The 27307-nt window shown below is 40.6% G+C and overlaps 2 protein-coding genes across 2 annotated transcripts; one reads left to right on the top strand and one right to left on the bottom strand.

Annotated features, from left to right (window-relative positions):
* Window positions 1–5055: 5055 nt before the first annotated feature.
* On the top strand, window positions 5056–16641 carry tpi1a (triosephosphate isomerase 1a). The gene is made up of 7 exons (XM_034215118.1): window positions 5056–5303; window positions 7656–7779; window positions 7907–8006; window positions 12767–12884; window positions 13851–13936; window positions 14316–14403; window positions 15722–16641. Exons 1-7 carry the CDS (start codon window positions 5192–5194, stop codon window positions 15838–15840), a joined length of 747 nt encoding a protein of 248 aa, XP_034071009.1. The 5' UTR covers window positions 5056–5191; the 3' UTR covers window positions 15841–16641.
* A 97-nt stretch (window positions 16642–16738) lies between these two features.
* On the bottom strand, window positions 16739–27128 carry eno2 (enolase 2; the record flags this gene model as incomplete). The annotated part of the gene is given in 9 exon segments (XM_034215117.1): window positions 16739–17712; window positions 19195–19253; window positions 19788–19896; window positions 23026–23227; window positions 23308–23505; window positions 24029–24159; window positions 24307–24398; window positions 24589–24722; window positions 27059–27128. Coding segments are annotated over 9 exon segments (1065 nt in total), but the record flags the coding sequence as incomplete, so codon positions are not given.
* Window positions 27129–27307: the final 179 nt, after the last annotated feature.

Here is a 27307-nt window from a genome sequence, read left to right as displayed (position 1 = left end):
ACTACCTGTGCAAACTACTGAAAATGTTGGTAATATAGAGCAAATTCACAACTCACTTAGAGTAAGTAGCAACTTTACATAACAGCTGGAAGTTGCAAGTGCACATAGTGCTATTTCCCCAGGGAGAATTCGCCACACCTCTCTGGTTAGGGGACTTTTGGGAGTCATGTTGTTTTGTCATTGTTTATGTGTTCTGATGGAGATGTATATTGTTTACCTTTTTCGCTGTGTGTCGTTTTGCACAGTTGTTTTGATTTACATGAGGTGCAAAACTGAGGGGTTTCAACATAAATCAATATGAGTCGGTTTAATATTGTATCCTATAATGTCCACGGTTTAAATCACCCAATAAAAAGGAAAAAGATAATGAGCCAACTAAAGAAACTAAAATGTTCAATTGCGTTGCTTCAAGAAACCCATCTTGTCGAGGTTGAAAGCCAAAAGCTAAAAAGAGAGTATTTCATGCTTCATATGGCAAGAGAAGGGGCGTGGCCATACTAATTAATAGATCTTTGCCATTTTCAGCAGAGAAAGTGATAAAAGATCACATGGGAAGATTTGTAATGGTAATTGGCTCTTTTGGAGACATGGCTATTTCCATACTGAACGTGTACGCCCCAAATGAAGAGAACGAGGATTTCTTTTTAAACATAGCTAAGATTATTACTACTAATGGAAAAGGCATGATAATAGTTGGAGGGGATTTTAATACTGTACAGAGTGGCAAATTAGACAGGTTGCCACCATAACAAGGACCAACTTCCAAAAAATCTAAGGTGTTGAACAATGTTGTTAAAGAGCTGGGTCTCATAGATCCATGGAGAAACAACAACAACACCAGAGGGAAGGATTTTACTTTCTATTCTAACCCACATGGTAGCTATTCAAGGATAGACTTTTTTTGTGTGTCACAACAACATATACACAAAGTCTTGAATTGTGACATAGAGACTATAACCCTAAGTGACCATGCTCCTATAACATTGACTATAGACATGGGAAGAGAATCTTTTTTCAAATATTGGCGGCTTAATGTGTCAATTCTATCGGACCAGAAAGTGGTGAAGGAGATAAAACAAAATCTAATGGAATACTTTCAAATTAATGATAATGGAGAGGTATCACCATCAACTTTGTGGGAGGCTGGAAAAGCAGTTATTAGAGGGAAAATAATTTAAATAACATCTAGGCTGAGAAAGGCTCGTCTGGAACAGCAAAACAGTTTGGAGAGTAAAATTAGAGAATTGGAGGGAGAACATAAAAGAGCATCCAACAATAGCACCTTACTTGAACTAAAAAGAAACAGATGTACATTGGATGAACTTCTGACATACAAAGCAGAAGGAGCTCTACGTTTTACAAAACAGAGATACTATGAAATGGGCAACAGAGCAAGTCGCCTTCTTGCATTCCAACTCAGAAAGGCCCAGACAAATAGGATAATTTCTAAAATAAGACACCCTAATTCTAAACAAATGTTGGCAAACCCATCAGAGATAGCAGGAGCATTTGCAGATTATTATGAAAAGCTATATGATGACTCAGACTCTAAGTTTACAGAATCCAAAACACAACAATTTCTTCATAGATTACATTTACCATCATTAACAAAGGAGGAGGCATCTAAAATGATACAGCCAATTTCATTGCAGGAACTATCTGACACTATAAAAACTTTTAAAAATAACAAATCCCCTGGTACAGACGGGTTTCAGGGTGAATTTTATAAATGTCTAAAAGAAGAGATTACACCAATATTATTTAAAGTTTTTAATTATGCTCTATCTTCAGGTAATCCACCGAAAACTTGGTCTGAAGCCATTATATCTGTCCTACATAAGGAGGGCAAAGATCCGACTTTATGTGAGGGATATAGGCCAATTAGCTTGCTTTGTAACGATCTCAAAATATTGACGAATATATTGGCTCGGAGAATGCAAAGATGTATAACCAAACTTATCAAACCGGATCAAACAGGTTTTTATCCCATGTAGGCAAGGGGCTAATAATATTAGTAGAACATTAAATCTCATATCATGTACTAAAAACAATCCTCAGCCAACCATGTTACTAAGCTTAGATGCACAAAAAACTTTTGATCGGGTCAAGTGGAGCTTTTGTACAACACACTGGATGCTTTTGGGTTTCAATCGACCTTCATAGATTGGATAAAAATGGTGTACAGCTGTCCAAAATCACGTATTAGAGTAAATGGTTGTTGCTCAGATTTTTTTAACCTTAAAAGAGGAGTTAGGTAAGGAGATTGTTTAAGTCCGTTACTATTTGCCGCAAGTATCGAACCGTTGGTCGAATTAATTAGACAAAATAAAGACATAAAAGGAATAAGAGACAAGGGGGGAGAAGAACACAACATTTCATTATATATTAACATATATAAGTGAGCCTTCCTCATCTATTCCAGCTTTGTTGAACAATCTTAATGAATACGGGGAGATATCAGGTTATTTGACCAATGAAGCTAAATCTGTAGCTATGATGATCTCAGGTGACCGTCCAGGAGGGTCAGGTTAAATTTAAATGGGCCACAAAAGGATTCAAATATTTGGGTATTAATATTACTCCTGTCACATCTCAGCTATTTGAGGCAAACTATGGGAAACTGATAAATGAGATAAAAAAAGATGTTGACAGGTGGGGAATTCTACCTCTTAATCTAACGGGAAGAATAGAAACGGTTAGGATGAATATACTACCAAGACTTTTATTCCTGTTCCAGTCATTGCCTATTGTGATCCCTAAATCTATTTTTAAATTACTGGACAAAATAATATCAAAATTCCTGTGGCAACATAAAAAACCGAGAATGAAATATAAGACACTTCTATGTACAAAAGAGAATGGAGGGTTGAATCTACCTAATTTAAAATATTACTATTGGGCAGCACAAATTAGAGCAATAATTATGTGGATAACTGAAGACACGGAAACAATTTGGGTTGATATGGAACAAAAATCATGTAATAATGTACCTGTGGGAGCACTTCCATTTTTGACAGAAACGGCACAGAAAGGGTTGGGGACTTGCAATGAGTGGATCAGGGCTACGATGAAGATATGGTCAGAGGTACGAAAGGAATTAAAGCTGTCAAACTCTATTAGCAGGGCCACTAAAATAGCTACAAACCCAGACTTTTTACCATCTATTATGGACTCAGGATTTAAAACATGGGGAAATAAGGGGTTAATATATATTACACAACTCTTTACTGGACAAACCATTAAATCATTTGAACAACTGAAACAGGAATTTAACCTACCATCCTGTGACTTTTATAGATTCCTGCAACTGAGACATTGGGACACATGGGAAAACATTCGCAAAGCCCCATCTAAACGAGAGGAACTGTTAATGACATATACAGGGGACGAGACAAAAAAAGGGGCTATATCAAAACTTTACAAGGTACTACATTATGAATGTAACAGCAACAATAAGGGTGTCAAAGAAAAATGGGAGTTGGAAGCGAATATTATAATATGCGACGAGGATTGGGAAGAATCATTCAAGGTGGGACATACATTAACAAACAGTCCAACATGGAGGGAATTTGATTGGAAGGTGAACATGAGATATTTTAACACCCCATCTATCACTTCATAATACAGCAATACCTCTAATTTGTGCTGGAGGGGCTGTGGACGGGTGGGAGACTTCACACATATATTTTGGGACTGTCCAACCATTCAGGGCTTCTGGAAAGATGTTCAAAAGGAGATTAAACGGGTGCTGGGCATTACCTTTACTTTGGACCCAGCATTTTATATACTGGATATACTGCCCAGTGATATGGACAGAAATGTAGCTTTCTTACTAAGAATTCTTCTTCTAATTGCGAAAAAAATGATAATGGTCCCGCAGCCCCCCAGTATAGTCCACTGGAGAAACAGGGTAACAAATGTTTATTTAATGGAGAAAATCACAGCAAGACGACAGCTGAAAACTGACAAATTCGAAGAAAAATGGTCTCCATTAATACAAGCATCACCAGATCTCTAGCAGCACCTCTTTACTTATTTATTTATTTTTCATTTATTTTATTCACTGCACTTGTACTTGTTTCATCTGGATGGTAAAGCACTGGCTCTTACTATCATAATGGTTCAGGTATTGTGCGATCATGTTTCCGATGAGGGAGAGTGATAATATCTGTAATATGTTGATAATGTTTGCACAATATAGAAATTGATAAAACTAAGAAACTGTATGTCCTTTTGGTGCCCAAGGAGGGTATGTATGATTAATCCTGGTGTACAACAGCTGCAGTGATGTAAGCATCTCCATGTATGTTCTATTGATGTTATGTATGAAAAAAAAAAACATCATACGAGAGGAAGAGTTTTTCAGAATTGATTGTGGCATCTCAACCGTGTGGTCAACTCGTGGCCCGTGACATGTCTTGTGAATTCTCCGGCCGAAGCTCCAAGATAAACCGTCAGTGTTTGCCATCAAAGCTCCAGCTCTCCATCGTGTCTCTCTTTGAGTCCTGATCCAATTGCTTCAGAAGTTTCCCCCACAGTAGGCACAGGGTTATTTAGGTTTTTATTGTTATTGAAAATGGTAATTGGAATTGCAGTCTACTGTACATTGAATACAGCATGCTTAAAAATATTTTACATGTTTAAGAAAAGCTATGCTACAGAACAATTGCAAAATGACATATTGCCTACAGTACACATGCATTAGATTATAATGTATATTATTCTGTAGATGTAGATAATATAAAGGAAAGATACCATTTATATTACATTCAATTATTAGTTATTACAATTAATTGTATTTATGGGCAAATTTCGCATTCAAATGTAACAACCTTTTCCCTAGAATATAAACACATATTATATAATGAACATTAGTAATAAAAAGGAAACCAAACCACATTTGTGTTTGACAAATATATATTTTTTAAATGTACACGTTTGGGGTGTTTTCATTATTTTTATCTTTTTTGTTGCCTTTTCTTTTGTTAGTTAGTAAGTCCACAGTACTTCCTTGTAACAACAGGTGGCGGTAATTCACCGTGCAGCGAACAAGAAGAAAGGGGATGTTTTAGCCGTCCCGGAGTTGAGTTGTGATATTTCCTACAGCCCCTTACATACCCACCAGCAGCTGAAGTGATCCTCCGGACTGCACCTCCTCTCCTCCCCGGGTATCAGACACCTTCAGCCGGCCATGGCGCAGAGAAACTTCTTCGTGGGAGGGAACTGGAAGATGAACGGGAACAAGGAGAGCCTGGAGGAGCTGATCTCCATCCTGAACACCGCCAGCCTTCACGACCAGACCGGTAAGTAACGGATCATGTGTCTGTGGGTTTATTCTATCTGCTGCACATTAACTGCAGGTTATAGGGTGCAGAGATAATGCAAATCTATAAAGAATGACAATTAGATCTATACTGCTGCTCGGATGAGAGTCATGTGATCAGGATGAGTTGCATAAGGGCCTCTGACGTTTATGTCTTATCCTCAGGGCTGGAAAGTACTAAGTCAATGTACTCAAGTAGCTGATATCTTTAAGTATCAATTGACTGTACTTTTTGCCATGTTGTACTTTTATTCCACTACATCTCAAGGTACAATATTATAATAGTGTCTTTCGACTCCACTTCGAGCGATATAATTACTAACAGAGCACTTATATACTAATAAAGGACTGGCTTACCTAAAGCCAGTTGAGTAGCACTTGAAATGTTTTAGCTCTATGAAACCTGATGGACTTATATGATTCTGTTTTCTTCAAGCTTGTATCTTGTTGGTCGAACGCACTTATTGTAAGTCACTTTCGATAAAAGCGTCAGCTAAATGCAATGTAATGTAATGTAATTTTGGCACCACTGCATTTTATATGTTCTTGTTGTTCTTGTTGTATTGAGTTTGGAAACTAATAGAAAGACCCTGTAAATCATGATGATGAGAAACAATCTTAAAGTAATAATTTAGAAGCTCACAATGATACATCATACCTTAGTCAAAATATCAATAAAGGTTCTTATTATTTTTATATCAATATTCCTAAGCTACTGAGTATTATTTTGGGATGCTCGGTCATTATTTTTGAGATATTAAGCCAATATTTCTGAGATTCTTTTGAGATATTTGCCGATACCGTGTGCAGATTTTGGGTAAATGCTTTGAACAAGGCCATATACAGTATGTTTTTACAAACTCAAATATTTTTTTTAAGTTTACGTCAATATTTGAAAGATATTGATTCAATATTTGTAGGTATTGAGCACCTTTTTGATATATTATGTCATTTATTTGAAATACCAAGTTGTTGTATTGAGATAAACAGGTCAATAATTTGGTGATAAATAAGATATATTTTGAAGTCATTATTTTAGAGAACTTCTCATTCTCATTGTACTAGTGGACATGGACATCCATAACTAATAGTGTAAGAATATGTATTCAGAGTAGAAAACCAAAGTGACAACACCATCATAGTTTCAATAACAAGTGTATTTGAAACTTATCACAGGGAAAATAACCCAAATCTGTGTGCAGTGCTCTAAAGGCCCTGTCACACTGTCCCGAAATTGACACCCGATGGACACACGAATATGGAATTGTGAATTTCGCACGAAGATGGCCCCGAACCACACACGAAGGCAACATTTACATTACATTTAAGACATACAACTGCAATGAAAGTACCAAAAACAATTATGTTACAGTACTATGATACTGTACTGATATCTTCAGACTTTGTTCTTTACTTTATCCGTCGTTATATGTAGAAAATATTACGTTTTCTCCGTAATGTTGTTTCCATAACAACAACAACTTCCTGTCAACTGTCCTTCAAAATAATATATTATATCCTTTTTAGTTTCACAGAACACAAATTGGGTTATTTACATATTATATTTACATGATTTTGTTGTGCAATAAAACAACCCGATGGACACACGATAAAGGAAATGTTCAAATTCGGCTGTGATCGTAGCAACATCGGGCCATTCGTGAGGGCATCTTAAGCCTTCGTATGACCGCCGGTGGAGTTTCTCAGGCTCCGGCAGCAACTTCGTGAGCGGTGGCAACATCTTTGGCATGCCAAAAAATTGCCGAAGGACCTTGCGAAGGTTCATTTTCGTGTTGAATTCGTGTGTCAATTGTGCCCTTCGTAAGGCCATCGTGAGGGCATCTTGTTATCATCGGTGCCATCGGGCATTCGCCCCGATCAGAGTGAGGGTGAATGCACCGATGATAACACGAAGATGACACGATTTGACAAGATGCCCTCACGATGCCTTACGAAGTTGCCGCTCACGAAGTTGCTGCCGGAGCCTGAGAAACTCCACCGGCGGTCATACGATGGCTTAAGATGCCCTCACGAATGGCCCGATGTTGCTACGATCACAGCCGAATTTGAACATTTCCTTTATCGTGTGTCCATCGGGTGTCAATTTCGGGACAGTGTGACAGGGCCTTAACAGGAGTAGGTTTTACTTCCACTCTGCTGCTATAAGTGATGGAAGTCCCCTGAAAATAAATGTAACCGAATTAAATGTAATTGTATTAACCTTATCAGTCCAGGGCCTAAGGCACATGTTGGCATCAACGTGAGACTAGTGGAAATATAAGAAGTCACAGATGAGGATGAAATTAAAGTCACGATTAACTCAATTTTTCAGAGGTGGTGTGTGGAGCCCCCTCCATCTACCTGGACTTCGCCCGCTGCATGCTGGATCTCAGGATCGGAGTCGCAGCCCAGAACTGTTACAATGTGGCCAAGGGAGCGTTCACGGGGGAGATCAGGTATCTCACCCACTGGATGAATGCAATATGAATGAATCACAATGCATCCAATCTATTAATAATACTGCAGGCTGATGCCTTTTTAAATAAATGATCACATGAAGTCACATGTTTGTTCTCCTTACAGTCCGGCCATGATAAAGGACTGCGGGGCAGAATGGGTGATACTGGGACACTCTGAGCGCCGCCATGTTTTTGGGGAAAGTGACGAGCTGATTGGTCAGAAGGTGGGCCTCTTCCTCCTGCTGCTGTAGGAAATGTGTGAAGGTGGACGCTGTATAGTATATATAAAAATAATAATATAAATACTGGCAAGTGTGTAGGGAAGAAAATAAGCTACACCTGTCAGATTTAAAGGTCCCCCATTGTACTGTTTTTCATCAATATATTATAGGTCTCAGATATATACAAAACATGTCTCTGAAGTGTTTGGCTCCAAACACCAAACAGATCATTGTAGCATCCTATAATCCCCTCTGTTTCAGCCCTGTTTCAAAAGTGCTGATTCTCTGTCTGTTACTTTAGATGAAAATAAGGAGCCCCTCCCCACACCCCTCTGAGAGATATTTGGTTAAAAATAACACAATGGTGCTCTGGGAGGAGATTCAGGTGATAAGGTGGGGGGGGGGGGGGGGGGGGGGGGGGGGGGGGGGTTACCTTGGTTGGTTATTGGCTAATGGTTACACAAGACAACAAAACGTTATGATATCATATAAGTAAATATAACATTACATTACATTACATTGCATTTAGCTGACGCTTTTATCCAAAGCGACTTACAATAAGTACATTCGACCAGGAAGACACAACCTTGAAGAAAACAGAATCATATAAGTACATCAGGTTTCATAGAGCCAAACATTTCAAGTGCTACTCAACTGGCTTTAGGTAAGCCAGTCTTTTATTAGTATAAAAGTGCTTCGTTAATAGTTCTAACGCTCGAAGTGGAGTCGAAAGAGATGAGTTTTCAGTTTCCGCCGGAAGATGTGTAAGCTATCTGCCGTCCTGATGTCAATGGGGAGCTCATTCCACCATCCTGGAGCCAGGACAGCAAACCCACGTGTTTTCGCCGATGGGAACTTGGGTCCCCCTCGCAGCGAGGGTGCAGCGAGTCGTTTGGCTGATGCAGAGCGTAGTGCACGCGCTGGGGTGTACGGTTTAACCATGTCCTGGATGTACGAAGGGCCAGATCCATTCGCAGCATGTTAAGCAAGTACCAGTGTCTTGAAGTGGATTCTAGCAGTTACCGGAAGCCAGTGAAGGGAGCGGAGGAGCGGAGTGGTGTGGGAAAATTAGGAAGGTTGAAGACCAGACGAGCCGCTGCATTCTGGATGAGCTGCAGAGGTCGGATGGCACATGCAGGTAGACCAGCCAGGAGGGAGTTGCAGTAGTCTAGGCGTGAGATGACGAGAGCCTGGACCAGAACCTGAGTCGCTTTCTGTGTCAGCTGGGGACGTATCTTCCTGATGTTGTAAAGCGTGTATCTGCAGCAACGGGTTGTAGCAGCGATGTTTGCAGTGAAGGACAGGTTGTTATCTAGGGTCACACCCAGATTCCTTGCAGTCTGAGTCGGGGAAACAACTGAGGTGCCGATGTTGATTGTTAGGTCAAGAGTGGGACAATCTTTTCCCGGAAGGAAGAGCAGCTCAGTCTTGTCAAGGTTGAGCTTGAGGTGATGAGCAGACATCCACTGAGAGATGTCAGCTAGACAAGCAGAGATGCGTGCGACGACCTGGGTCTCTGAGCGGGGAAAGGACATAATTAATTGGGTGTCGTCAGCGTAGCAGTGGTAAGAAAAAACATGCGGGCTAATGACTGATCCGAGCAAGTTTGTGTACAGGGAGAAGAGGAGGGGACCAAGAACAGAGCCCCGAGGGACCCCTGTAGTTAATTGACAAGGGTCGGACTCAGACCCTCTCCAAGTCACCCTGTAGGTACGGTCTTTCAGGTATGAGGTGAGGAGGGAAAGTGCAGAGCCTGAAACTCCAAGCTTTTGGAGAGTGCGAAGGAGGATCTGATGATTCACCGTGTCGAATGCAGCAGACAGGTCCAACAGGATGATGACAGAGGAGAGGGATGCAGTTTTGGCAGTGTGCAGTTCCTCCGTGACAGCAATGAGAGCAGTTTCTGTGGAGTGACCTGCCTTGAAACCAGACTGGTGCGGATCCAGAAGGTTGTTCTGATTGAGATAACAGGAGAGTTGTTTAAAGACAGCGCGTTCAAGTGATTTAGACAGGAACGGGAGGAGAGAGACAGGCCTGTAGTTTATAACATCAGACGGGTTGAGAGTGGGTTTCTTTAGGAGAGGGTTTACTCTTGCCTTCTTGAGACTGTTTGGAAAGTGACCAGAAGTTAGAGAAGTGTTGATGAAATGGGTGAGAAACGGTAGAATATCAGGAGCGATAGTCTGAAGGAGGTTTGAAGGGATAGGGTCCAGAGGACAGGTGGTAGGGCAGAGGTAATGAGGGTAAGAACCTCACTTGGAGAGAGAGGGGAAAAGGAGGTTAGTGTGTTGGTGGAAGGAGGGTCTGGTGACCCAGCGGTGAGTAAAGGTGAGTCAGAAAAAGAAGAGCGAATATCATCAACCTTTTTTTCAAAGTGGGTAACAAAGTCGCTTGACAGAAGTGAGGAGGGGGGAGGGGCTTTTGGAGGGTCCAAGAGGGTGGAGAAGATGGAAAATAGTTTTTAGGATTGGAATAGGAAGATTGGATCTTATCTTGAAAGAAAGTGCTTTTTGCCTGAGAGATCGAAGCAGAGAAAGAGGAGAGGAGAGCCTGATAGGTTAGGAGGTCGTCACGGTGTTTGGATTTCCACCGTTTCCGCTCTGCTGCCCTAAGGACGGTTCTATTAGCACGCAGTGCATCATTTAGCCAGGGAGCAGGAGGGGACTGACGAGCCTGCCGAGATGTGAGAGGACAGAGAGAGTCCAGAGTGGATGAGAGAGTAGAGAGGAGAGTTTCTGCAGCAGAGTTTGGAGGCAGGAGTTGGAACGAGTCAGAGGAAGGGAGGGCTGAGAGCACCGATGAGGCAAAGGTAGAGGGGGAGAGGGAGCGAAGGTTACGGCGGACAAGTGCAGGATGAGAAGAGATTAGTTTGTTATGTTTGGAAAGGGGTAGAGAGAATGAAATGAAGAAGTGATCGGATGTGTGGAGCGGGTTTACAGAGAGGTTAGAAGTAGCACAGTTCCTTGAGAATATGAGATCAAGGACATTGCCAGCTTTATGAGTCGGTGGGGACGGAGACAGTGAGAAAGCAAAGGCGGTTAACAGAGATGTTAGTTCATCTATCTTCCCCGTCTGGAGGTTGAAGTCTCCGAGAAGTACAGCGGGAGGGCCAGTTTCAGGGATGTGTGAGAGGAGATTATCTAATTCCTCCAAGAAGTCCCCCAAGGCGCCTGGTGGACGGTAGAGAACAACAATGGTTAACTGTATAGGATGGGTTACTGTGACGACATGGAATTCAAAGGTGGAAGGAGTGAAGTTAGGTAGTTTGAAGAGGGAAAAGCTCCATTTGGGAGAGAGCAGGAGACCAGTGCCACCTCCTCTGCCAGTTGGTCTGGGTGTATGGGAGAAGGAATATGCAGTGGAGAGAGCTGCTGGGGTGGATGTGTTGGATGGAGTAATCCACGTCTCAGTGAGAGCAAGGAAATCCAGAGACTGCAGGGAGGCGTAGCCAGAGATGAAGTCAGCCTTAGGAACAGCTGACTGGCAATTCCACAGGCCACCTGAAACTAGATGTTGGATCTCAGTGGAGCATGTGGGATAGATGAGAGCAGGCCGGTTATATCGATTGCGAGATACACGGGGCCAGTGATAATTGCGAGAAGACACATGAACAGGAATGGAGAAAATACACATGATTATAGCCTGAGGGGCTAAACAACCAAATAAAATAAAACACCAGCGATACTTAGCTCAATCAAAGTAGGATTTGCCTGCTCTTTGCCTCCCTCGTGACTCCCGCAGGACTCTAATGTCTTTGCCAGTCTTAGCCTGTCTGCCGCTGAAGCTGACACTCCAGGAAAGTGCTACCTAAAATGGACACCTGATTGCTGAGTTCTCACAGACAATTCTAGAAGTCTCCAGTAGCTTTCCTGTCAAAATCGAGTTGCACACTGGCAGGTCAGTGATTAGGATGAGATTTAAATACAGTTTCTGTTGGGGGAGTGGCCTCAGATCACAGCTGATGGGTCTCAATCTAGACTGGCTTCCTCCTGATTTCTTATTGTCTTTTAAGTCAATTACATTAAACCCTAAGTTATAAAGTTATGAGTTTAACCCTTAATACAGTTACACCTACTCAATAAAGCTCTTAGTATTCTACAAATGTTTAAATCAAAGTTAACCCTAGCAGTCAGTTAGTTCACGTTTAAGGTTTCAGTCAAATGACTTGTCCCAAGTTTCTGCCTGACAGATACTGTAGCGGTTTTGAGTTTTAAAATCACAATTCCAGTCAGATCAACTACAGAGCATTGATACAGAGTACACACACTGAAACAGAGAAGTCTAAAAACACAATGTTACTCACGCAATTCTAGAAGTCTCCAGTAGCTTTCCTGTCAAAATCGAGTTGCACACTGCAACATATAAGTGGCCAAAATCTAATCTGCTCATTTGCAGACAGGTTTTTATATAAATGGATCAAGACAAAAAGAGAGAATATTATTTCCTGAAACTTTCAGAATCTCTTTACACAGAGGGGACACATGTTTATGTATAAAATAAATGAAACGTGGATTTTGCACAATAGGTGACCTTTTAAGGATGTAAAATATTAGATACTCTTTAATTTAGCTTTAATTTGACTATTTTTTATTTAAAGTTAATAAAATAAGATAATCTACAGATTAGTCAGACTCTACAGCTGTTTACTTGCACCTGTTTGCCCAGATGTATAGGAGCCACAACAAATCTTTTTAAGTGAGTTAAATCCGGCCTGTTGTTAAATGGTGCAAACACGTCAGGTAAAGGCTGTGGTTGATCCCCAGGTGGCCCACGCTCTGGAGAGTGACCTGAGTGTGATCGCTTGCATCGGGGAGAAGCTGGAGGAGCGGGAGGCCGGCACCACCGAAGAAGTCGTCTACGCTCAGACGCAGGTCATTTCAGGTAAATACAGGAAATTGAACTGAATATAGTTAATTTCAAAAGATTTACAAAAATGAAAAAGAAATATATACATTTATTAAAAATGTTTAATAAATAAGAACGAACATATACAACAGACTTTCTATAAGCAAAATAAATTAACATTTCATTTCCAAAAAGCAATAGGATAAAGCTACATGTCAAATGCTTATAAATGCAAATAACAAACATGTTCATTAATTTACAATAACATTTGAGTATCTCTTTTTTTTTTTTTTTTCGTGGCACTTTCTTATATGTCATTACTTTTTTTTTTCATTCATGCTAGTGGATATTATTATCATTTATTTGTATGCAATATTACATTGTTGTTCCTTTGGATATTTTCTGCTGGAACTATTTGCCTGCTGATTTGCCTCTACGGAGAGAATTAACTGATTTATTATTTACCCTTATGTATGTATCCAAGGCATCGCTGAACATTGACCATAAATAATGTCAATTTTGTGGCCGGTCTACATAATCCTCATGTGTCTGCATATAGGTTCTTACGACCGATTTATAGTATTTTATTGATGATCTTTCCCTGGTCAGCTCTCTATCTTCATGCAGCCGACTTCTGCAGTCAAAGTGGGCTACACGCTGATTTAAAATGCAAATACAGTAGGTCAGTAGTCTCGTAGTAGAGGAATATCTTGAGACACATTTGTCTTGTTCCTCTGGTAATGTGAGATTTTGATGAATGTTTGCTGCGCTGCTTTGCCTTTAGGATGTTTCTTATTTTGAAATATATGTACCTTGTTTGTGTTACATTGTTTCCCTTCTGAAAATGGGGACTGGGAAACAACTCTGAATAGACTTCAGAATATTCAGCTGTTCAGTACAAGCATTATCTTCTGTTCTGTGTAAGATGGCTCAGTGTTTTGGGGTATTTTACCTTTTTTTTAATATCAGGAAATACTTACAATATTGGTTTCTGTTTTCCAGAGAATGTGAGCGATTGGGGGAAAGTGGTGCTGGCGTATGAACCTGTGTGGGCCATTGGGACAGGCAAGACAGCCTCACCTGAACAGGTAACATTCTTAAGGTTATTTTTTTATTGTTTTCTAATTCTTTCTGGCCATTTAACAAATAAAAATGCTATTATTCAAACTGACTGCCAGTTATTTCTTCACAACAAACCCCAATACTGTATACTCACATCTGAGGGCTGACATTTAGCCAGTGTCAGCTCCAAAGAAATATCTTTGATTTCTTATGGAATTAATATTTATGTAAAAACTAAAAGTTGTCCATGTTCCAGATAAACTAACGAACTGGAATAATGAAGGTTAATTAATTAAAGGTTTTAGATTTTGGTACATTTTTTCCCGTTAAACAGGAATTAAACTGTAATTTCCTTGTCTAAGGTTCACATTTTAATGTGCAATTTTGTGTGGTATGTGTGTCCAGGCTCAGGAGGTCCATGAGAAGTTGAGGGCGTGGCTCAGATCCAACGTGTCAGACGATGTGGCCGACTCTGTGCGCATCATCTACGGAGGTCAGTAATATTCTTTTTTGTTTATGTCAGTTTAACCTAGGCCCTGTTTGGATGGTCTTAGCGATGTGTGTATTTGCCAGCCTGTCCTCCTACAAAAAACGACCATATAGGTCGATTGTTCAGCAGCTTATTACGACCCATAGTCACGTTTTAATATGTCGCAACTCTAGTGGTCGTGTAAGAAACAACAAGCTCCCGTTGATTGCAAACGCTCCGGAGGGTCGTTTATTCACAAATAACCCTCTCTGGAAAATCCTAAATTATGGAATAGTTTGGCCATTAAAATGCTTTTTGATTCGATTTCTAGCGAGAAGTGTATTTTGTACTTTTAGAATCTACGTCCAGTGGATGTGTAGGATCAGTTTGATAGATATTACGAAGATGATTTGAGGTCTCGCCAGGAGAACGTGTAGTATACTACGTCTTTCCGTAGCGTCCATGTAAAGTTGGCGTCCATGTAAACATTTCTGGTCTCGAAGTTTTCATAATAAAACCGGAAGTATTCCCCTCACTGTCAAATGATTACACAGTGATATCTGCATTACTCATCCACTAGAAAACATCAGTTTATCCTTGTTAATTACACAATATTGATTGGTTTAAATTGTGTACAATGCTTTTGTGTTTTTAACCTTCGATTCGGAGAAACAAATAGTTTTTTCGGAGTTTAGACACTACAGAGTTTCCGAAGACACTACACTACCCAGAATCCTCAGCTATCATTTGGGACTACAACATCCGCTTTCCTTTACAAACCCCGTGATTAGTCCTCAAGCTCTGTGATTGGATGTTGGAGTGGCAGTGCGACAAGGTTACACCGAGCGTCAAACAGCTCTTTGAAATAGAATGTAACCACGGCAGACTATCCAAAACTGGACTTGGACGGGTCCAGCCCCACCCCCCACCCCCCAGAACTACACATGCTGGCTATTGTGTTTCGCAAAAGGGCAACCATGGCAACCATGCTCGGGGGTCTTCTTCGCTGCTTTTAGTGTATTATGTGGCGAAAGCAGAGCGCCACTTACAGGCCCGGCATATGTACTACAGCGTCTCCAGCGCTCCCGAGCAGTCTCGTGTGAATGGAAGACTTTTTTGATATCGTATTCGGTTCGTTTGCGTTTCGTATGCGTTTGAGTTTGCGTGTAAATGGGGTCTTAAAGGCCTTCACACATAGACGGGTGGTTCCATGTAAATTATATAGTACTCAATTCATTTAGTGGAACTATTGTTTTCTCATGTTTTGCACAGAAGGTGGCACCCTTGCTAATTTGATAATTTCCCACATAATCCCCTTTATTTCTCTCTCTGTGTCCACCAGGTTCAGTAACGGCAGGTAACTGCAGAGAGCTGGCGTCACAGAACGACGTGGACGGCTTCCTGGTGGGTGGAGCCTCTCTGAAACCAGAGTTTATTGAAATCATCAATGCACGTGCTTAACGGACGCAACTTTGGCTCCATCAGCCAGCCCTTCAGATTGACAACATGTCTCTGTAAACTGGGCTGACTGATCAGCAGGTCCGAAAATAAAGTTTTATTTTGCTAAATATATGTTATGAAAGAGGTATAGAATTAATTTAAAGTAAATATCTTTATATTTTGTGGTCTTTGGTTGTCATATGTTGTATTTTCCTCTTTAATGTATTGCCCCGGAGTATTTTGATGTTCTCAATTGTGTCTTAAACTCTGTTTAAATGTTGTATTAACGATGCACTCTCACCCATATGCACTAACTGTTACTTCAGGGCCCTTGACAATAAAAGCTTTTCACAGACTGTACTGTTTATATATCTATATACTATATAGATTTATAAAGCTATATAAACCTGAAAATCGAGTACTCAGCTTTGAGTCGTCAAGACTTATATCGTGAAGTTGTTACCAATAGGCACCAAAGATTGATGTAGTAATCACTTTGTGATTTTGTGTTCCGTGTTTATCATAGGAACTGGAAGAATAAATTAATCAAATGTGAAACACGAAAATATGTTACCTTGTTTTGAATTGTTTGCTCTGCTTATTATGCTTTCTGGAGTTTACCTTTTCCTGTAGTTAGTTCTATAGGTTTTTGTGCATGTTAATGGTCTGGAAGAAAATAAAGACCTTTTTGAACATTAAAGCATGTAAACATGTCGCAGTAGAGGCACAACATACTAATATGAACCTGAACATTTGCATAATAGAGCCTCTTTAAGAAATTGTGTGCATTCTGTTCAGATAAATAAAGGAAGGTTCATGTGATTGTGTATGCATCCCTGCTATTTCAGATAGCTAAAAGTCACAAAAAAGTGAGCTGAATAAGCAACACAGACACAAAAAAAGACAAAAACCTTAAAACTGTGATTGAAATTGTAAATTACCATATTTTATTTAACATATTTTCACATTATTTTCAATGACAAGCGTTCTTTTTTTAATTTTCTTTCTTCTTTTTCAACACATCTATTCTATAGACATTCAGGAGAAACAGAAGGAACGAAGGGATTCAGGGGTTTAGATTTTCTTTTCTTGTTTCAAGCATAAAGACAAATAATCAGAATCACATCTGGACGGGAAGAAAAAGGGATTTAGAAACTGAGAAACAGACACGACGAGGAGATAAAGGAGACAAAGAGGGGATGAGGACAGAAGTGGGTGGAGTGCAGGTACTTCAGTGTCCAGGTGAGAGTGTGACGCAGCTGAGTGTGTAAGTGTTCTCGTGTTTGTGTAGTTTTCTTCTTTTTTCAGTCAGTCCCTGAAACTGCTGTTTCTTTCTGCGGGTGTATCGTCCTCTTTTGGTGCTGAAAGTTGTATTTTTGTTCATCTCTTTCAGTTGCGTTTCAGTCTACATAGTTCTATTATATTTCTACTTATTGTATTTGTACTTATTTATCTCTCTGTTTTTACAACAATAATCTTTATTTTTGCAGGTCTATCCTCTGGCTGTACATGAACAATTCCTTTAAAACTACAGTAACAGTGCATGTCTGGCTTATAAATTAGATATTTCTATGGTATTCCCCTGCATGTGCGTGAGCGTTTGCTGCATCTGCTTACTCTATGAGTGTGTATGCATACACATCCCATCCTTAACTATCCAAAGTCCAGTGCATAATTCATTTTATGGGGTTTTTTTTTTTGCTTGTCTCTTTTGCTTGTGTGTTTTCATGAATCTTCATGATCTTTCATTGTACATGGCTCAATGTTAGTTGTGTGTGTTTGTGTACGTGTGTGTGTGTGTGAGTCATTCCTGTCTGTCAGTTTCACAGGGCGCTGGGGTTCCTGAAGTTATGGCCTGCGAAGCGAGCCTGGTCGCCCAACTCTTCCTCAATCCTGCAGAGAATGAAAAACAACGAGGAAAGAGTTGAGAGAATTATTTATAGTTCTTAAAAGCATTTTTTAATAACAAATGTCTCAAAAAAGAGCTTATCTCGATTGGACTACTTTGTTGCGCTTCTTTTGGATAGCGCTCCAACACATTGTACGTGATTAAGGGGCGGGACATCTCCAAACTGCTCATTAATCACAACAGAGCCGGCCAGCTAACCAATCAGAGCAGAATGGGCTCTGGTTTCAGACAGAGGGTGAAAAGAGGTGCTGCAGTATGAGCCAAATAAAGAGCTTTTTTGAATATTAAAGCAGGTAAACATGTCACAGTAGAGGCACAAAATACAAATATGAACCTGAAAATGAGCCCCTTTAAAACGTGTGATGTCATCTCTCCGTAATTTCTGACTACCCATCCTTGGCAATACATACAAATAAAGACGTTTTCTTGCTATTTAAACAACTGCTGATCAGTGGAATAGTAGGGCTTACAACAAAGCTTAACCAGTTTACTCCTGCTTTGTTTTTGGCAAATCCAATAACTCCATCCCTGTTAAGGATTAAAGGAGCACAGATCAGTTCACTTGTCATGGTTGAAAGGCAAGATCCAGTTTTATTTGTTGCTAACAAGGGAGTAAAAGTCAGGCTGTCACCCCTCCTGCTTTTGACTTTGACGCTCCTTCAAATGTATGGAATTTCAATACTAAATCACTGGATTACTCTGTTAAAAAACATGTCTCCCTATGTGTGACAATTTGTCACAGTATAAATGATTCATTTCTTTCTTGTGTGTCTGTACACTTTAGTGTGTGTTTGTGCATACTTCACTGCACTGATTAGCTTTTATCGCTGGTTAATGCCTCTGTAAATCTTTCAACCCTCCACCTTCTTGTATCTCGTCAGCGGTCCGATGGGATTACAACACTGAGCCAATCCCTCCTCCTCCTCCTCCTCCTCCCTCCTCCCTCCTCCCTCCTCCCTCCTCCCTCTGCTGCTGACTGGCTCGGACACATGGGCTGACACTGGCGCTGCTGTCACCTGTCACGTCAATTAGATCTGTGATGCTAAGCGCTAAGACAAAGCGTGAACCTGAGGAGCAGTGTTATACAGAAGCAGGGCCACCGCCAAATTTGGAGCCACAAGAAGATACTGAGAATGAAATATTAACTGAAGCAGCAATTCTGCCTGTAAAAGAAATGCTGAGAACATGCAATATTTAAACTTCCAATTTCACAATGTATCATTGATTAAATTAAGATTTGTATATGTTAGTCTAGATCCTGAGAATGTTTTAGCTCGACTAAAGTCTTGTTACGAGGGGAACAAAACTAATCTGCGACATAACAATAAAGAATGTACTAATTGGGTATTAAACATTTTCCAAATCAGGAGAACTCAAATGTGCTTAGAGAGAGAGAGGATTTGAAGAGATGAATTTGAATAAATCAGAAACATTTGTGTGTTGCAGGAGAGACATTTTGAGATTACCTCATGAGTTGGTTGTACTTGGCCAGCCTCTCAGATCTGCAAGGGGCACCGGTCTTAATCTGCATGACAAAAAAAGGCAAATATAAATTAATAAGGCTGTATCAATTGCATCCAAACTGAAGTGTGTGTAGTCTAATGAAGAGAAGGAAACATTTCATGAATAATGTTTTTTTTTATTGAAAAGTGAGTTATTACATGCAAGGACGTAGAACAATAAAAGGATATTGAAGCACATTCCTTATTTCTGATTCGTTATATTATTCTAAATATGTGAAAAATCATTAAAACTTCAAAGATAAAAGTCTGCCATTTATGTAATGCTCCATGCTGTCAGAGTTCTTTAGGTAAGTGTTTTATGAGAAAGACTTTAGTTAGTCATTTTAAGACGTGTATTGAGGAATCAGTTAGTTTTCGAAGTGAGATGAAATGTCACGGCAAGTTGTGTGTTGGTAAATAAAAATGTGGCATCAGTATTGACAGTTGCTTGTTAGCAATTAAAAACCTGTACTCTAAAAGAAAATATGAACCTGTGAAATGTAGTCGTATTATTTGTGTGAGTGTGTGTTTGTGCGTGCGTGTGTGTGTGTGTTTACCTGTCCAGTGCAGAGTCCCACCACTAGGTCAGCGATGAACGTGTCCTCTGTCTCTCCTGAACGATGGCTGACCATCACACCCCAGCCATTAGCCTGAGCCAGTTTACACCTGAGAGACACACAGAAGGATACTTTACTCAATAACTGTCATTAAGTACAATTCTAAAGCACTTACACTCTCTATGTTCTTTTGTATTTCAACTTAGAGACCTCCCTAAGACATTTTGTACGGGGGCGGGACATCTCTAAGTGGTTGACCAATCAAAAAAAAGAGCCAGCCAGCTAACCAATCAGAGCAAACTGGGCTCTTGTTTCAAACAGAGGGTGAAAATAGGTGCTGCAGAATAGTCAGGCTTTTTGAACATTAAAGCAAATAACCTAAAAAATGCATATGTCCTCTAAGCGTCCAAAGTATTGTATTCTTTCATACTTAATTCAGTAGCCATCATGTGAATGGGTGTATGAAACCACCATTGTGGGAGTTTCTACTTCTGTTCATCAATCTTAGGGTTAATTTATTAGATTGTGATTTATTAGTGGCGACAGCTCGTCTGACACTTTAACCTGCTAGCATGAAAATTAGGACTCTGGGTGCCTCGGGTCAGATTCGAGGTTCTAATAAATGAACAAGCCCTCGCTCTTGTTCCTACTTATCCTGCTGATCTATTAGAGGAATATATCATATTAACCACATTATGTGACGGATACGATACATCACCTTTCATCAGCACCATTTCATTTCACCGTGCTCCTCTCTTCCTCCTCCTCCTCCTGAAGTAATCCAGCTACACTGTCATGACTGATAGCTTCATAACCCTGAGTGACGTTTTGTTAAGTCAGAGATTGATGACACACACACATTCACAAGAGGGTAGTCAATGCTATAGCTGCATCAAAACATTTGATTGACAGCCTGTTGTCATTTCCTGTCCTACGTTTATCTCCCGCAAAGGCCGGTGTGATGCTCCTCCTCTCAAGGCACAAGGTCAACATGGCTGACAGGTAACAAGTGATGTGACTAACACATGTGTTTGCGTGCCTGTGTGTGTGTGTGTGTGTGTGTGTGTGTGTGTGTGTGTGTGTGGTGTGTGTGTGTGTGTGTGTGTGTGTGTGTGTGTGACTGATGGCAGAGCAGCTGGCTATCTATAGGCGCTTTCACACCGGAGTACTTTTCCCAGTATAGTTCTGATAAAACCGGAACTAGAACTTAGTTTATGAGAACCTTTTCACCCCCTTTTTAGTCCCTGTTAGAGAGGTAGGCCTACTAAAAAGTAGAAGCCAGTCCCCAACTCCGGGGACTTCCGGCCGGGGACTTCGGGTGGCAGTATACGCCGTCAAGTTGTTTGCGGCCTGCCAGTAAACCCAAGGCAGAAGAAGAAGTGACGTCAGCGGCTTCATTTGCCTAATCCTCCCTCAGGGACTTATTCCGGTGTGAACGTGATCTGCTCTTTAATGTTAATCAGAACTAAAGAGTTCTGATGAACTAAGTACTAGGAACTAATGGTGCATTTCCACTGCAGGGCCTCGCACGGCTTAGTACGGTATAGTTAGGCCTTGGTAGGCCAGGCTCACTTTATGCTGCGTTTCCATTACAGTTTAGGAACTGGGGTAGTAACTATAGTAACGCAGTGTAGCCGGAGCCGTGACGTCATCTTCAATGTGAAACACAAAACCAACATCCATCAGCCGTTAGCTGTTAGCACTCAGAGCTCACAGCTCCTCATATCTGTTCAGAAACTAGACAAAAGTTAAACAAGTACAAACCACAGACTGCCTGTGTCATGGTGAATACAGTCTCTGGTTTATTTATGTCTGTATAGGCCGTTGTTGTGAGTGTGGACGGTCAGAGCATATACTGCGTTAGCTTAGCCGATCTCCATTCAGAAAACACGCATTTTAAAAGGTTTTTCGCCTGCCGTCTGTCTGTAGACTTGTCAAAGCATTAATTCATGGTTTTTACTAGCCGGTATCAGTATGTTGTTACTTCGGCATCATTTTGAAACGTGTATTACAATTAAATCACGGTTATATATGTTCATTTTGTTGTAGTTACCAGCGATTCTCTCACTAGTTTAGCATACTCAGCCTGGTTGTTGGCCCGGAAAGAACCTCGATTTTGGAGAGCCAGAAAACTGTGAAAAAGTACCCGCTAGCCGGAACTACACCTAGTGGAATCGCAACCAAAAACGGGCCAGGCACGGCACGCTTAAACCGCGCTCCGCGCTGTAGTGGAAATGCGCCATAAGTACGGCAAAGTACTTGGTGTGAAAGCGCCTTATGTTCTTGTTATAGTCACAAAATGAATCTATTGATTCGTGTTCACCAACACGATTTCCCCTTTTTTTTCGTGTCACACAGAACGATTTTAAAAGCAATGTAAATAATAACAAATTATGAAAAAAATATGTTTAAAAATACAGATTTCAGTATTCTGACAGAACGATTTGAGAAGCAATGTATTTCTATTGGTGGTATGTTTCGTGCCTGCACCAAATAATAACAAATTAGAAGGAAAAAAAGATTTAAAAAATACAGATTTCAGTATTTTGAGGCTCTGAGCCCAATTTATTTTCCTCGCGGACGGCAAAAAAAGTCAGACATTATACAATTTAAAATAAAACAATAATCGTGGCTTGATATTGAGTAAAGAGATGTTTTTATGAACCACACAGCTTCCGGTCTTCCAAGACCCGACCGGACAAAAAGACGTGGTGCCGGCATGAAACATACTACCAATAGAAATACATTGCTTTTAAAATCATTCTGTGTGACACGAAAAAAGGGGAAAATCGTGTCGGTGAACACGAATCAATAGATTAAATACATTTTGTGACTATCACACGAAATGCCGTGAGACTGGGTTAGTGGAGCCTCCTAAAAACGCAGATGAATCAGCATTGGAATCACCTTCTCTGTGATACTCGCTGACTCGTACTTTGTCAATTGCGCATGCATGATGTCATTTTTTACAAAGGGTCGGGCAAAACTATTTTCTAAACATTTCAGATTTTTGCAGGATGTCCTGTGGTTGGGTGGGGACCATTCTTTCAAATCACTGGGTTGCACTTTCTACCGACTAAGCTAAGATGTCAGAAGGGGTACTAAAAAAAACGTTTAATAAACCACTAAAATATTTAAATTCCAATGTTTGTTCAACAATGCAAATGATTTGTGATCGCCTTGGTAGTCAATCACCCACTCTAATTAACCTTTAAACATTACAATAAAGCAGACGTACGCCTGTATGGCCTCAGTGACCGAGCCGATCTGGTTGACTTTGAGCAGCAGGCAGTTGCAGGCTCGCTCTTCAGCAGCTTTCTCTATCCTCTTAGGGTTGGTCACCGTCAGGTCGTCCCCCACCACCTGGATCCCCACCTGGGCCGTCAGACGGGACCAGGCTTTCCAGTCATCCTGGTCGAACGGGTCCTCGATGGAAACCACTGGGGAATTAAGAAGAGAGGTGAAAACAGGGGACAAGATTTTCTGTCTCTGATCAACATAAACAAGCAACGTAGCCCACCTGGGTAGTTGTTGACGAAGCCCTGGTAGATGTCAGCCAGCTCCTCTCCTGAGATGTGTCTATCTGGATCTGGTGGGGATTTGAAGTCCAGGTCGTATTTGCCATCACGGTAAAACTCGGAGGCAGCCACGTCCATCCCGACCACCACCTTGTCCGTGAAGCCAGCTTTCTCTATGGCCGTCTGCAGCAGTTCCAGAGCTGAGTAGTTAAAAGAAGAGGCGGAGAGTTAGGAGTAGGTTCGGAGATAGACGGAATTGTAAGGCAGGAAATACAAAATTATAATAATGATGAATTTTCTAAAAACAGGGTTTTCTGAACCTCTCAATCCACCCTTAGAGACAAATCTGAAGACACGACTGAGGAATAAAAACGGTTGATAACTCTTCGACATGTTTATGAGGGGTCAGAAAACAATATGTATTTGCTTTGGGGTGACAATGCGTGATTTCATTATTCTCACAAAAAGTTGCCATAAAATGTATCCAAATTTCACAAGCAAAGGACATGCTTTTTAAAACCTTTTCTTTGTCTTTCATCTTTGCAATGACTGCTTTTTACTGATCAAAAAATCAAAGCTTCTTTCATGCAACAATTTTCTCAACATATCAGAATGTTTAGTTGAGATTAAATGGTACCAAAGTGTAAATTAAGCTTCATCACACAACAAACACTGTACACACTGCATTATTAGTGATATTTAATATTGACCGAGGAGCCTTACCCTCACTGTTCTCCAGGATGTTGGGAGCAAACCCACCCTCGTCTCCCACATTGGTTGCATCCTGGCCGTATTTCTCCTGGATCACCCCCTTCAGCGTGTGGTACAGCTCCGATCCTATCCTCAAAGCCTCCCTGAGAGACAGATGGAGGGAGCGAAGAGGAGAGAGATTGTGACAGAGTAGAAAGAAATGACAGTGGATACCAACATCAGCAGGAGAGAAAGAAATCATGAGGAAATCGAAGAAGTTTTATTAAATTGATTTGGAAACGAACACTTACTTGAAAGACTCAGCTCCTACAGGAAGAACCATAAACTCCTGCATGGCCAGTTTGTTACCTGCATGGGAACCTCCATTTATCACATTGAAGGCCTGAAGAGGAGAGGAGATGGGCGGAAATGAGGAAAGAGGGGAGATGAGAGGAGGAAACAAAAAACAAGTTGACAATGAGAGCAGAGAAAAAAGGCAAATAATAAACTATTTTTAGCACCCTATGAAGTATATCAACACCTGTACATATGTCCAGTACATTTTTAACTTTATCAAAAAGCAAGTTTCTTACAGGAACCGGCAGCACCAGCTCTGTGTTTCCAGCCAGGTCGGCTATGTGGCGGTACAGGGGGACCTCTTTCTCCGCAGCACCGGCCTTACAGATGGCTAGAGACACCCCCAGGATGGCGTTGGCCCCAAATTGAGCTGTTTGACAGGATAGAAAACAGGAAATGAATTCTGTATTGTTATATATTTTTGTATATTCAACGAAAGTGATTTTTTAAAATAATGTTGACCAATGAACAACCTAAAGTTTTGCAACCAAAGTGCAGTATTTCTTCTGACTAATAAAATAAATGTAATTTAAGAGTCATTATTTAATCATTTCTTCCTAAATGCATTCATCTGGTAATAATCTTTTAGTTTGAAGTAAGAGACACACATTTTCCATGTGAATGATTTCAATTATTTTACCATTGTGACAACAGATTGTGGTACCATATATCACACGAAAAAGAAAAAAAATGGTTGTATCATTGGTCATAGTATGTAGGTATTTTTTTAAAGTACTTTCTATGTACAGCTGGTCAACTTTTAATCCCCAAATGTCAACAAGCGGCACATACCCAGCTGTGTGCATCACTTTTTAGAGTCCCCGCTTTTGTTATGTTTTTTTTATTATTTGCAGCGTTTTGTATTTGCATTGTTTTGCATTTGCAATGCTTTTTAGTAAATTCTGCGCATTTTTTGTCAAGTTGGCGATTGTTTTATAAATGCTGCTTATGTCTTATCAAGTTGGTGAAGCTGTTTCTTCATTGCCATGTGCTTTGTCATATTTGTGTTATTAATTTGAATCGTTTTTGAAACTGCAGGACAGTTCTGCTAACGGAAGTGTTTTGGGCACCTGTCGGCCACCGTACTACCTCACGTGAACGTTTTAGAAAACTATACTTTTTGAAACTTTATATTTTCTATTAAAAAATATATATTCCTCCACTGTGAGTAGCACAAAAACCTGATATCCCTTTAATCGTTCTAAACCTGCTAACAATGTTGTCTATTTATTTATTGGCAGAAAATTAATAAAGAATATGTCTCACTCTCAACACATTCAGCTCTATTCTGACACGTATTCAGTCCTCCCAACACTAATTATTTGCCTTCTGTTTACCTTGCTACCTGAAATAATTAATTGGCATGATGTAGATCAAAGTAAATGACCATTACATGTATTTATTAAGGGGCTGAATTTGTGCCAAAGCCTGTTTGGAACAGCAATGTATTCACTCTGTCTTGTAGCCTGTCTTTTTGCCTCTTGTTACTTTGTGACAAATGTGCTGTTGGTTGAAAAAAAAAAACCTTGTACAAAAACGTCTGTGACTTCTGACAACGAGGAGGAGGGTTTCCAGGTGGCTGAGGGAGTCTGACGATGCTGTGTTAAGCAGTAGCGTGGCGTGGGAAAAAAATTAGGGGAAGCCAATAATACGTCCTTTCTTTTGGGTCGGGGGTGTGGTGGTCAATGTAATAACGTAACCAGATGAGTGATTACAGCACCCGGTATCATTTTACACACATTTTTATCAGATGCAGGACTTGCATACACACTCTAATAAGCATTCATTCACAAACTAAATCAGGAGACCTTTAACGTTTTACGTCCGATTTCGCTCCTTTTTTTCCTTGCTGTACACAGCTCCAGTTTGGGCATCGGCCTGTCATCAGATTGTATTTGTTGTTGCTGCTGTAGCGGAAGTTTAGTACAATTACTTTTGATGAAATACTCCAATTCTCCACCCTCCATAATTGCACTTGCTTCAGTTGCTTGCTTCTTTCTAACGGCGGTGAGAGTGATGCAGTGGCGCTATCTATCTTCTATCGATTATATTTATGATTCGAAAATTATAAAAGTAGGGTAGACATGTGGATATTATCCGACTGAACAAAACGTGCATTTATCTAACAGGTTCGTTTTCCACTGACCTTATTTCGAGCTATTTTCCAAAATCCTATGGAGAAATCCCATTGCTTTTTTGTCGAGGGAAACCGAGAGCAGCTTTACTTCCGGATTTTAGGACTGCAAGTTGCAACTTGCACTGCAAGTTGATGCGATTTGATTGGATTGTGAGGCAAGGGAAGCCAGCCGCCTCTGGCTTCCCTTGGCATGGCCCTGACCAATCACAGGTTGGCAGGGGCATCACGTGAGCCTCATCTGATTGGTCAATCCCTCCATTTTTTTTTACCAAGGGAAGCCAGATTCGGCTGGCCTCCTCTCGCAACAGTGAGTGCAATCTACTGTTTCACCATAACATCTAGAGGGGCGCTGTTTGTTTCACTCTTTGTAAAATACTCAATGAGAATGGGGGAGAGACGGGCCGGCAGCAACACACAGCAAAGGAGAATTATCGAAACCAAAACAAGTGTTTTTATTTATTTATTTAAATTATAACTACAATCCGAAAAAACAGGGGAAGCCTGGCTTCCCCTGGCCTCCAGGAGAAAACGCCACTGGTGTTAAGTCATCACGACTTGTTTTGACTCACATTTGTTTTCTGTGCCGTCCATCTCGATCATCATGTTGTCCAGCTGCTCCTGCTCCACCACGCTGATGCCCTGCAGACACACACAGAAGCACATCTTAATTAAACGCACAGTTGGATAATGTATAACATAAATCAAGGTTTTAAATTCTTCCCACAACATCTTCTTAGGTTCATTATGGTTCAGTTTTTGTACCTAAGTTCAAAGGACTTTTATTTCTTAAGTTTTCGACTGGGTAAAGGGGTTTTGAA

This window comes from Gymnodraco acuticeps, unplaced genomic scaffold (assembly GCF_902827175.1).
Source record: "Gymnodraco acuticeps unplaced genomic scaffold, fGymAcu1.1, whole genome shotgun sequence".
Lineage (NCBI taxonomy): Eukaryota > Metazoa > Chordata > Actinopteri > Perciformes > Bathydraconidae > Gymnodraco > Gymnodraco acuticeps.
Note: the sequence above shows the minus strand (reverse complement) of the source record. Positions and strands in the feature narration are given on the sequence as shown.

What these genes read in the sequence shown, in the direction of transcription:
- tpi1a (XM_034215118.1), top strand. Translation starts at nt 5,192, where the DNA reads ATGGCGCAGAGAAACTTCTTCGTGGGAGGGAACTGGAAGATGAACGGG. An exon ending in GCGTTCACGGGGGAGATCAG is followed by an intron (nt 7,780 to 7,906) that starts GTATCTCACCCA and finishes TTCTCCTTACAG; the next exon opens with TCCGGCCATGATAAAGGACT. An exon ending in ACGAGCTGATTGGTCAGAAG is followed by an intron (nt 8,007 to 12,766) that starts GTGGGCCTCTTC and finishes GTTGATCCCCAG; the next exon opens with GTGGCCCACGCTCTGGAGAG.